We start from the raw sequence: 13,091 nt of genomic DNA on the forward strand, positions 1-13,091 counted from the left end.
CAAGTACTGAGGAAGCAGTTGGAAAATAGATTTTGGGACACATCGATCAGTCTCAGTCTGGGACAGAGTTGGGAGTGTCACAAGTATACAGGCGCTTATTAAAGATATGGGTCTTAATGCCAAAGGTGTCCACATGTAATTAGAAAGTGCCCCTGAGGTGAGACTGGCAGCTTGATGAGATCAGTATTTTGTTTGTAAATGATGCTAATCAGAGGAAAGTTTCTTGTATCAGATTGATCCCAAGTTGCTTTAAAAGATGAAGGATACCACAGAAGTTTTCCCCCTGCTTTCAGATGTTGAGAGATGAACTGAAGTCTGAGTCCAGGTGAGGTTCATGGGAATGGAGAGAGAGGATAGGAACTGGAAATGTATCAGAGAAGTAGAATGATAAAAGCAGACAGGGGGCCTTGCTCAGGAAGTGATATTTTAATTACGAAGAAACAGTTCAGAGGGGTATTTTGAATAGTGGAGTATCTCAGTTAAATTGATATGTGAAATATAACTGGGAGCAGCCTAACAGCTGAAGGCCACATTCAGCAGTAGAGGTCAGGAAGGAGCTCAGAGCTGGAAAGGTCACACTTCGGCAGGTTTCAAGGACAGGGACCACAGCCTGCCTGTGTGTTGGGAAGGGGTCCACTGTTCTCATCTGCTCTGTGTCCCCAGTGGTGGGAGATTAGAGAGATTTGAAGATAAGGGGTTGAGATGGGAGAAAGAAAAGATTAAGAAGAGAAAGGTGATGTTCCAAGCTAAGGACTCATAAGAGTTTCTAAGGAACACTAGACAACTTTTTAGGCCGTATAGAAGGAAAATATTATTTTACAACTTGGTAGCGAAAGAGAGAATAAAATAATATAGTTTGGTGCCAAAATACCCACAGCGAAGATCAAGTTTGGCAAAGGGAAGTGAGGAGACCTTCCCTTTGTTAGAAATGACTTCTTTTTGGTGATTGTCATTCTCTAATGACGAGTTACCTGGTTGTGATACTGTGTGGTTTTAGGGATGGTAATGAATGGTTGACCTACTTTGCCTCGGGAATGCCAGCGCCTCATGTTCACTTGTATAATGAGTGCTTTGTAGGTGAGCGCCCTGACACACCTCTTCTTGTCAACAGAGTTAATGTCTGTACTTTAGTTTCTTGTCCTTGCTGTATAAATAAAGTTCTGTGTATTTGGGTAGCGGAATAATGTTTGAATTGTTTCTTACTGGAAAAAAAAAATCATTCAAAACAACATCTAAAACTAGTAGGTACAAATTTTGCTTGCATTTTTTGAAAAATTCTCCTATGTACAAATATGGGCTTCCCTGGTGGCTCAGATGGTAAAGAATCTGCAGGAATGCAGGAAACCAGGGTTATATACAAATGTGTCTACATAATTTATATATATCTACCAAATAGTATGTAACTATTTATATTTATTTTAAAAGTATGGAAAGGTATGTATCAACATAATAACAGCATTAACAGTGATTGTCTCTAGGAGGTGAGCTTATGAATGAATTTCAAGGTTTCCCTCCTTTTGTTGTTTCTTACTGGTATTTTGTAGTTTTTCATTTCAAAGAGAAAAGAAAAACAAATTTTTCATTATTGTCTTTAGGGCAGAAGTTTAAGTTTGAACAACAAAATAAGAGGTATAATTGCTAGACCTGCCATATAGAATCTTATCCACAGAGTAACAGCATCCCTTTAAAATGTGTGCCCTCCTGTTCCCTTGCAGAGGATTCCACCGATGTGGGTGAGGAGGACAGCTTCCTTGGGCAGACTTCTGCTCACACATCTACCCCACAGACATTTAGTTACTTCTCTCAGGTATCAAGCAGTAGTGATCCTTTTGGGAATATTGGACAGTCCCCGTTAACAACTGCAGCAGCATCAGCTGGACAATCAGGCTACTCCAAGCCCCCAACGGCTCTGCCTTTTACAACTGGATCCCAAGATGTGTCGAATGCATTTTCATCATCCATTTCGAAGGCGCAATATGGTGCTCCACCTGCTTCACAAATGGGAATAAATCCTTACCTGCCTTCTCAGCCCAGTAATCTCCCTCCTTCGAATTTTGGGAGCCCACCACAAGGAACACCCCAACATGGATACAATCCGTATCGCCACACGGCTGTGAGCAGCAGGGCTAATCCTTACATTGCACCACCGCAGCTGCAGCAGTGCCAGACACCAGCCCATCCCTCCCATCCTCCGCCCTCCGCGCCCCCCGTTCAGATGTACCAGGTGCCTCCAGGATCTTTGCCGCCGGTATGAAGACATGCTTCTATATCTGTATAAATTTGATATATATAATTTTAAAATTATATTCACTGTGATTCTAATCCCTGTCTCATTTTTACCTGTGCTTTGATGACAAATTATTTTCAGAGGGTTGTTTTTTTTTTTTGGTAAGCCAAATGTTTTGAAGTAAACAATCTTTTCAAAGTAGCTCATTGAATGGTTCATGTTTTAGGTTATATTTCTATTTATGGAAGTAATAATTGATTTTAATGCATTAACTGTATGCCAGTATTACCAGATTTAATATAAGATACCAGTAACAAATGTTGTCTGGAGATGTGTGAGAGTCGACGAAACTATTATCAGTTTCTCTTTTTTAAATTACACTGTTCAATCAAAATGCTCAATTACTGGGACTAAAATTGATTACTCCAGTAATTTATTTACATTTATAAAGTTTGGATCTAGACAGACTACCTCAGACGAATGATGGAATAACTTTTGCCTTGGGTAAATTTTATGAAATTCCTTTATGCTCCCCCTACCCTCCCAATTATTCAGCTGACTTCCAGAGGGAAGTGAACTGAATCAGAAAGAGGGAAATGATTGGAAGGAAGAATTAAGAACCCAGTGTGGCAGGGATAATGGTATTGTAGTCAGTGGTGATAGAGAATAGCCTTCATTTTACCATCTAATCTTAATCATACCAGTACACAAACTCTTGGTAATGGTGGATTTCAGCAGATTGGTAGCATGTAATGTAAGTTAGTATACTTGTTTGCTGATGAAATTTTGAAGAGTTTTGATTTAAAATTTTTTAAATGATAATTTTAAGTAAACCGTTGCAAAAATTAAAAAAAAAAAATAGGACAAAGAACACGCCCAGTACTCTAACCCAGATTCCCTGTCATGAACATTTGTTCTGTCCTTCGTGAACATGCACACTGACACGTTTTGGCGCATTCTCTCCTCCCCCGTTCCTTTCTCACCCTGTATATGTGCAGTTTTGGGGGGAAACACTTGATGATCAGTTACATACATTATAGGGCTTCCCTGGTGGCTCAGCTGGGGAAGAATCCACCTGCAATGCAGGAGACCTGGGTTTGATCCCTGGGTTGGGAAGATCCCCTGGAGAAGGGAACAGCTACCCACTCCAGTATTCTGGCCTGTAGAATTCTGTGGATTGTGTAGTCCATTGGGTCGCAAAGAGTTGGATACAACTGAGAGACTTTCACTTTCACTTATATACATTATGATTCTTTACTGCTAGATACTTTAGTGTGTATTAGTATTTCGTAAGAATAAGAATATTATTTTGCTTGACTGCAGTAATCAACCTCAGTAAATTTAACATTGATGGAATATTTTGAAATCATTTTTAATAAAATTAAAAAAATAATTGTATTCTGCTTTTAAAAGTATTTTTACTGCATAAAATTTGAGAAATGACTAATAGCCAAATGAGTAAAAATTGCCACAAGAAAATCTTGTTTTTAGTTATTATGTCTTTCTTATCTTTTTTCTAGATAAACATAGTTTTTCCTTGACAAGCATTATATATGTTTTTTATGTCAACATATTTTAGAGGTTAAGATTTTTTTCTGAAACATTTTTAATCTTTGTAGAGAATTCCAGTATATGAGTAAAAGATGATCTGTTTAATCAGGTTTCTGGTAGGTCTTTAGATTGTATCCAATGATTGTCTGTTATAAATAATCTTTCAGTATATGTCCTTGTGGGTACATTTTTATAGTTACGTCTTTAGGATGAATTTGTAGAAATGGAATAGCTACGTCAGGGAATGTGCATTATTTTTTATTTTTTTTTGGCCGTGCCTCATGGCTTGTGGGATCTTACTTCCCGGACCAGGGATGACCCCAGACCCTTAGCAGTGAAAGCAGCAAGTCCTAACCGCTGGACTGCCACAGAATTCTCAAGGATTATGCGTGTCTTAAAGATGAAGTAAATGACAGGAGGTATACTGCTGGATTGATTTCTATAAAGGTAGTTTACTTTGCCATCAGTGTGAGAAAGCCCTGTTTACTTCCCAGCTGGCATGGGGTTTTGTTAAGATTTTTTTAAAAATTTAATTGCTCTGGAGCTTAGTTATTAAATAGCTGTCTAGAGAAATATTAAGGATAATTATTACTAATGTCAGTTTGGGTCTGCAGCATACACAGAATTGTTCCTTAGACTGACTGATGGTCCTGTCTTTTGTCCCCTCCAGAGCCCTCCTTCGGCGCAGGCAGGGTTGCCCCCTCCAATCCAGCAGCAGGCACCTGCCAGACCTGTGGGGCCCCCTGTGCAAGTACCACCTCCTTTTCTGCTTCAAAACCAGTATGAACCTGTCCAGCCCCACTGGTTTTACTGCAAGGAGATAGAATACAAACAACTGTGGATGCCTTTCAGTGTTTTTGACTCTTTGAATCTTGAAGAAATCTATAATTCAGGTAAGTGTGGGTCCTGCATCATTTGTATCTGATTTGAGGAAGAGTGGAATGAAGAGTAAGTATCTATGGCCTCCTTTTTATGAATGTCACTTTCTTTAATCCCGTAGACCTCACCAGCCTCTGTACCTTAAGGTGATGATACTTTCAATAATACACTTGTATTATTAAGTTCTGGGTTATTTGAGTAAGGTATTTGAAGACATGTTTTAATAATTTTTTGTGTATTTTAAATCCAAGAAATAAAGTAGTTCATATAATCCAGGTGTCAGTTTTCTTATTTCCTTTATTTGTTTGTAGCTAGAGGGCAATGTGGGAGACCTGGGTTCAGTCCCTGGGTTGGGAAGCTCCCCTGGAGAAGGGAAAGGCTACCTACTCCAGTATTTTTGGCCTGGAGAATTCCATGGACTCTATAGTCCATGGGGTCACAAAGAGTTGGTTGTGACTGAGCGACTTTAACTTTCACTTCATAGGGCATTTATAAAGCATTTTCTATGGAACTCTTGTTCCTTCAGATAAGAGTTTTAAAAATGCTATAACTACATCTCTCTCTCTTTTTTTTTCTGTAGCAAGAACATCCATCTCTTGAGGCAGTGCACAGGAATAGGTTAAGACTCTGAGAAGTTTTCACTATAGAAATAGGTTTTTTTGTTTATCCTGAAGATAGTTCATCTTAGGACTTAAAAATCACCTATTTTTTAGAAGTATGTTCATGGAGCATTTGCTGCTTTGGTATATAGAGAAAAAGCCTACCAGTTACTGGAATTATTTCATGATGCTGTTATATTTTACTCTGGTTATGTCTTCTCCACTTAAAAGAAAGAGTCATCATTTTGAGCATCACATATTAATTTTATTTATTTCTTTTTTTTTCTTTTTTTTCCCCCATTTATGTTTATTAGTTGGAGGCTAATTACTTTACAATATTGTAGTGGTTTTTGCCATATATTGATATGAATCAGCCATGGACATATTAATTTTAAAATTCTGTTTTTGAATAGAAATGAGCTTCGTTCTTTGTCTTTAATGTTAGACGAGTCACCACATTCATTATTTATTACTTTTAAATCTACCTTGTAACTGTTCAATTAAAATGTGGACTTCGTTCTCCAGTCCAGCCAGACCCTGAGAACGTGATCCTTGGCACTGATGGAGGGCGCTACGATGTCTACCTCTATGACCGGATGCGGAAAGCCGTGTACTGGGAAGAAGAGCCAGCCGAAGTGAGACGCTGTACTTGGTTCTACAAAGGCGACACAGACAGCAGATTTATTCCCTATACAGAGGAGTTCAGTGAAAAGCTAGAGGTACGTGGGCTTTATTCTTTTATGCCTTTCTTTAAAACACATAGACTCTTTATACATTGGAGCCTCATGTATCACCTCTCACAGTGGAGCAGACTTCATTTACAGGACACCTCATCTTGATCCTGTTCACAAAGAAGACTACATTTTAACTAGTGTCATCATTTTTTTAGTGTCATCTTTTTTGAAGTGCATTTAATTGTGGTCTTAGTGTCTGAAGATAGAATGTTTTTCAGGGGAACATTACAGATCTAATATAATAAGATACTGTATCAAATCTTGAAAAGAACTTAGGCTGCTGGGATCTGCTGCTACTAATACATGCCAAGTGTATGGATGTTTTTAAAATTAATATTCAGTTAAAGGGCTTATGAAAATAAACATAAGAATAGGAATAGATGTCAGACTTTTTAACCATCTTAAAACTGGCGGTTAATGTTGCTTTACATAATAGTGTTAGTTGTTAAAATTTTCTTAATAATTGAGTATTTAAATATTTGAAATACGTTAAATTAATTCATCTGCATACATGGGCATGATAAAGGACAGAAATGAAAAAGACCTAACAGAAGCAGAAGAGATTATGAAGAGGTGGTAGGAACATACAGAAGAACTATACAAGAAAATTCTTAATGACCTGGATAATCACTATGGTGTGTTTACTCACCTAGAGCCAGACATTCTGTAGTGTGAAGTCAAGTGGGCTTCAGGTAGCATTAGAAGTATAATTGACAGGCAGTGAACTATACATATTTATGATATGTATTTGATTCAGAAAGTTTGGGCATATCCACACACCTGTGAAACCACCACCACAAACAAGTTAGTAAACCTGTCTGTTGTCCCTTTTTGCCTTTTCATACTGTTCATGGGGATCTCCTGGCAGGAGTACTGGAATGCGTTGCTGTTCCCTCCTCCGGTGGACCATGTTTTGTCAGAATTCTTCACTCTGACTCATCTGTCTTGGGTGACCCTGCATGGCATGCCTCACTGAGTTATGCAAGCCCCTTTGCCGGGACAGGGCTGTGATCTGTGAAGGGGGTCCTTTAAGAAGAGGTGGCAAGAATACACAGAAGAACTGTACAGTAAAGGTCTAATGACCTGGATAACCATGATGGTGTGGTCACTAACCTAGAGCTGGACATCCTGGAGTGTGAAGTCAAGTGGGCCTTATGAAGCATTACTATGAACAAGGCTAGTGGAGGTGATGGAATTTCAGCTGAGTTATTTCAAATCCTAAAAGGTAATGCTGTTTAAGTGCTGTACCAAATATGTTAGCAAATTTGGAAAACTGAACAGTGACCACAGGACTGGAAAATATCACTCCAATCCCAAAGAAGGGCAATGCCAAACAATGTTCAAACTGTCATACAGTTGCTCTCATTTCACATGCTAGTAAGGTTGTGCTCAAAATCCTTCAAGCTAGGCTTCAGTAGTAGGTGAACCGAGAACTTCCAGATGTACAGGCTGGATTTAGAAAAGGCAGAGGAACCAGAGATCAAATTGCCAACATTTGTTGGATCATGGAGAAAGCAAGGGAATTCTAGAAAAACATCCGCTTCTGCTTTGTCGACTCAGCTAAAGCCTTTGACTATGTGGATCACAGCAAACTGGAAAATTTTAAAGACATGAGAAAACCAGACCACCTACCTGTCTCCTAAGAAACCTGTATTTGGGTCAAGAAGCAATAGTTAGAACCAGATATAGAACAGTGGACTGGTTCAGAATTGGGAAAGGAGTACAACAAGGCTGTAGATTGTCTCCCTGCTCACTTAACTTATATTACAGAGTACATTATGCACAATGCCGGGCTGGATGAAGCACAAACTGGAATCAAGATTGCTGGGAGAAACATCAACAATCTCGGATGTGCAGATGATACCACTTTAATAGCGTCAGAAAGCGAAGAGGAACTAGTCTCTTGAAGAGGGTGAAAGGGGAGAGTGAAAAAGCTGGCTTAAAACTCAGCATTCAATAAACTAAGATCATGGCATCTGGTCCTATCACTTCATGGCAAATAGAAGGGGTAAAAGTGGAAGCAGTGGCAGATTTTATTTTCTTGGGCTCCAAAATCACTGTGGGTGGTGACTGTAGCTGTGAAATTAAAATACTGTTGTTCCTTGGAAGGAAAGCTATGACAGACCTAGGCAGTGTCTTGAAAAGCAGAGACATCACTTTGCCAACAAAGGTCTGTCTAGTCAAAGCTGTGGTTTTTCTAGTAGTCATATATGAATGTGACAGTTAGACCTTAAAGAAGGCTGAGCACTGAAGACTTGATGCTTTCGAATTTTGTTGCTGGAGAAGACTCTTGAGAGTCCCTTGGACAGCAAGGAGATCAAGCCAGTCAATCCTAAAGGAAATCAACCCTGAATATTCATTGGAAAGACTGATACTGAAGCTTCAATACTTTGGCCACGTGATGTGAAGGGCTGACACATTGGAAAAGACTCTGATGCTGGGAAAGGTTGAAGGCAGAAGGAGAAGGGGAGGCAGAGGGTGGGATGGTTCGATAGCATCACTGACTCAGCTGACATGAATATGAGCAAATCCAGGAGATGGTGAAGGACAGGGCATTCTGGTGTGCTGCAGTCTGTTGGGTTGCAAAGAGTCGGATTAGCAACTGAACGACAACAACAAAGAAATTAATAGACAACTCGAAACTTTGGTTTTCACCTGTGTATAATGGGGATAATGTTATTTAGGGCTGAATAAAAGCAGTTAATCAAATGAGGTACTATATGTACAATGTTAAGTTTGGTAACCACTTAGTAAATGAGATCTGCGATTGTTCTTTTTATTACTGTCATTGTTAATAATTTTCTTCCACACTCTCTCTTATGTGGACTGTGACACAAATTTGTCTTACTGGATTGTATGTCGTTTCCATTGTAGGCGGAATATAAGAAAGCTGTAACCACAAATCAGTGGCACCGAAGATTAGAGTTTCCAAGTGGAGAGACAATTGTTATGCACAATCCAAAGGTAGTGATATTGTTTAAGATATTAAAATGTTTAGGTTTTAAAAAATTATTATTTTGCTGAATATGTTTGATAAGTGTTCATTTTTATTCTGCAGTAGGGATACAACAAGTACATTGCATGGATGATAGAAAAATAAATGAAATTTAAATTTCTCTCACTAAGTTTCTGTTTATGGTAGCATGTTAGCTAAAGCTTAGTATGCATCATTGAAATTAAGCTTGACAAGTTTTTATACTTGACCCAAGGTCAGCAGACTTTTCTGTGAAGGGTGAGAGAGTAAATATTTAAGGCTTTGTAGGCCATGTAGTCTCTGAAAGATTATTGGTATTTAGGCATTATGTAAACCAACGGGCATGGCTATTTTCAATAAAACAAACAATATTTCAATTAAAACAATATTTCAGTATTTTCATTTGCTTATAAAAATGAGTGGTAGGCCAGGTTTGACCTGCATTAATAGTTTGCCTACCTTGCCCTTGAGAGTGGTTTGTTTCAACCTTTACAGTAAAAATACATTCTTCCTCTTTTTATTTATATTGTCTGCAGGAACCTTTCTTGTTTCTCTAAAAATACTGGGTGTGGTGTTCAAATTCCTCCATTTACCATCCTTAAACTAAGCTCCAGGTCTCTCAACTGCAACAATCTCCTAGGGTCATATTTTAGATGAAGTGGGGTTGTTTGTGCAAAAGCATCTAGCACAATGCATATGTAGTTTCTCAGAACATAGGCTATTTATTACAGAAAAATGTAAAAGAAAAAAAAAAATCTGTATTCTGACCACCACTATAGTCCTTACTGGTGTATTGAAATAAGTAAATAAAAACATACCCATAGTCCATCAAAATTTAAAGTGTTGAAAGGTATTAAATGAAAAATAAAAGCCTTTTACTTCTACATTCCCCTAGTTTTGCATCTTAATGGTAACCATGCTTACTCTTTTTTAACTGGTTTTTTTTTTTTAACTCTTGTTTTTATATAAACAAACAAAACTTTGCATACCACCTTACATGCATTCATTTTCTGGGGGGAGGGAGAGGTTGATGTTAAACTAGCATTTTACTTTTTTAATTGAAGTACAGTTGATTTATACAATATATTAGTTTCCGGTGTTCAGCGTTCCGACGCAGTACTTTTACAGATTGTTACACTGCTTTGGAAGCCATTACAAGGTAATGTCTGTGATCCCTTGCACTGTGCAGTGTAGCCTCGTAGCTTATCTATTTTGTATAGTGGGTTGTGTCTCTGACTCCCCCGCCTCTGTCTCGCCTCATTCCTCTCCCTCCCCTTACTTGTTAAACTGCTCTGCTGTTTGTGTTTTTTCAAATCTATGAGTCTGTTTTTCTATTTACATTAATTTGTTTTATTTTTTAGAGTCCACAGATAAGTGATATAGTATTTGTCTTCTCTGACTTAATTTCATTGCACATGTTTCTAGGTCCATCCATGTTGCTGTAGATGGAAGAATTTCATTCTTTTTTTATGACTAATATTCCATTGTGTGTGTGTATGTGTCTATATCTGTGTGTGTGTCCAACATCTTCTTTATCCACTTGTCTGTTGATGGACACTTGGGTTGCTTCCATATCTTGGCTGGTGTAACTAGTACTGCTGTGAACTTTTAAGTTTTTTGGTTTAAGTTTACTCCTAGGTATTTTATTTTCAAAGAGATTTTAAGCGGGATTTTTTCTTTTTCTTCCTCTTTTAGTTCATTATTAGTGTATAGAAAAGCAACAGGGTTCTGTATATTAATTCTTGTATTCTGCCACTTGACTGAATTCGTATATCAGTTCTAATAGTTTTTTGGTGGAGACTTCAGGATTTTCTGTATACAAAGGATTTTCATGTCATGTGCAAATAGTGACAGTTTTACTTCTTCCTTTCCAGTTTGGATGCCTTTTGTTTCTTTTTCTAATCTGATTGCTGTGGCCAGACTTCCAGTACTATGTTAAATAGAGGTGGCAGGACTGGGCATCTTTGTCTTGTTTCCAGTTTGGAGGAAATACTATCAGCTTTTCACCACTGAGTATGATGTTAGTGGTGGGTTTTTTCATAAATGGCCTTTGTTATGTTGAGATATATTCTCTATACCAACTTTGATGAGAGTTTTGTTAGGAATGGGTGTTGAATTTTGGTTGTTATTTCTCTTTTTTCATTTCTTATTTTGTTTAGTTGTGCCCTCTTCTTGGTAAACCTGGTTAACATTTTACCAATTTTGTTTTATCTTTTTCAAAAAACCAGTTCTTGGTTTCATTGCTCTTATTATTTTGGCCTCTGTTTTATTTATTTCCTTTCTCATCTTAATTAGTTCTTTCCTTCTGCTGACTTTGGACTTCTTTTTTTCTTCTTTTTCTGATTCCTTTACATAGTAGATTAGGTTGTTTGAGATTTTTCCATATGACACTGGGCTAAATTAAATACAGTTGATTTAATAGAATAGTGTATGTCTTCCTGAAAAGTGGTAGGTAAGTCTGTTTTTGACATTGAAATTGAATTTGCACTGTTTATTTAGAGGATTTTGTGTTTATAAAGCAAAGATTCCTTACTGCAGGTAACTTTTCTTTAATTTCTTACATGTAAACCTGGAAATTTGTTATATTTTTAAATCAAGACAAACTACTTCTCATTTAATTGTATTATTTTTCAACATAAGCATTGGAAATAATGATATTGACTTGCTTAATCTTAATGGTTACTGAACACCAGCAAAACTGCTAGAAAAGTGATTTTGGAGGAGCAGTAAAAGTACTTGATTTATAAGCTGTACTATAAAGTAGTTTATCATGTATTGAAATAAATTACTTAATTTATAGTGGAAATGAATTTGGTCGTGAGCTCTGTCATAATCCTTCTCTGTATTTTGAAGGTTATTGTTCAGTTCCAACCTTCCTCAGTGCCTGATGAATGGGGGACCACACAAGATGGACAGACAAGGCCTAGGGTTGTAAAGCGTGGAATTGATGATAACCTTGATGAAGTTCCTGATGGTGTGTATAATTTTTTAGGATCAAGATCATTTTTAAACTTTGCTACTTCAAAATGATGAGAAAAGCAAACAATTATTAGGATTACCTGCTATATTTGAATAAAATAATGAAACAATCTGAATTATTATTCAGATTAAATAATCTGAATCAATCTACAATCTGAATGAGATAATCAGAGTAAAATAGTGGATTTAGCTTGAAAATGTTCGTTATAGTGTGTATAAATCTAACAAAGAGAAGGATTTTGGGAAAAGATTGTAAGTTTTATATTGGCAGATTGCTTCTCCACATGGGGCTTAGTGCCCTGGGCAATTCTGGAGAAATGACAAGGTTATGGAGCCTCTAGAGGTACAAAACTGATGGTTATTATTGGCTCATAGCCTCTCCAGTGAGCTGCTTTCTCTACTCCTTGGTCTAGTTCACTGATTTATGCCAAGATGGACTTTAAGCTTTGTTCATCTAATTTTGGCAAGTTTGTGATGACAAAAGGGATATTGAATATTGCTACTCGTTTAATAAAACCTAAACCAGTCTCCAGCTTGTGTATGTTTGTATGTATGGATATGTGCATGTCTGTCTGTCTTTTGCAGGAGAAATGCCTCAGGTTGACCATTTGGTGTTCATGGTACATGGCATTGGACCTGTGTGTGACTTGCGCTTTAGAAGCATTATTGAATGTGGTAAGTGTTAGTCACTTTATTTCATGAAATGATTTGAAAACTATTAGAAGAACTTGAAGCCTTCATTTTAAAGTGTTTTCAGCTGTATACTGTTGGCTGATGTACTGTCAGAGGAGATTGAACTGATCACTGGGCAATACTAATTTGTACTTATTTTGCTCTTATGACATTTGTAACTCATAAAATCCTAGACTGTGAAGAATGAGCAGGGATCTTGGAAATAATTTAGCCCTTCTGACAGCCTCTGCCTGAACACTTTCAGCTACTAGGAACACCTACATGTTGAACTGATTTTTGGTGAATTGTGAGAAGTTGTTTAAAAGAACTATGAATTTGTTTTACATAAATAAAAAGCTATGAATTTTATTTTTTTATTTGTAGTAATAGTTCATATTTATTGAATACTTGGTACGTGCCAAGTATCTTGCATGTTTTGTGTCATTTAACCCTCATAATAAGCTTTTGAGGTATAG

At 37.3% G+C, this 13,091-nt stretch overlaps 1 protein-coding gene across 4 annotated transcripts in view; it reads left to right on the top strand.

Moving 5' to 3' along the window:
- LOC122708891 (SEC23 interacting protein) overlaps nucleotides 1–13,091 on the top strand; it is a 38,259-nt gene that overhangs the window by 3,208 nt on the left and 21,960 nt on the right. For all 4 annotated transcript variants that reach the window (XM_043925679.1, XM_043925677.1, XM_043925678.1 and 1 more), the window contains exons 2-7: nucleotides 1,716–2,248; nucleotides 4,449–4,671; nucleotides 5,782–5,975; nucleotides 8,865–8,954; nucleotides 11,818–11,938; nucleotides 12,529–12,618. In XM_043925679.1, the coding sequence (XP_043781614.1) occupies nucleotides 1,716–2,248; nucleotides 4,449–4,671; nucleotides 5,782–5,975; nucleotides 8,865–8,954; nucleotides 11,818–11,938; nucleotides 12,529–12,618 (1,251 nt within the window). The remainder of the gene's footprint in view (nucleotides 1–1,715; nucleotides 2,249–4,448; nucleotides 4,672–5,781; nucleotides 5,976–8,864; nucleotides 8,955–11,817; nucleotides 11,939–12,528; nucleotides 12,619–13,091) is intronic.

This window comes from Cervus elaphus, chromosome 15, assembly GCF_910594005.1.
Source record: "Cervus elaphus chromosome 15, mCerEla1.1, whole genome shotgun sequence".
NCBI lineage: Eukaryota > Metazoa > Chordata > Mammalia > Artiodactyla > Cervidae > Cervus > Cervus elaphus.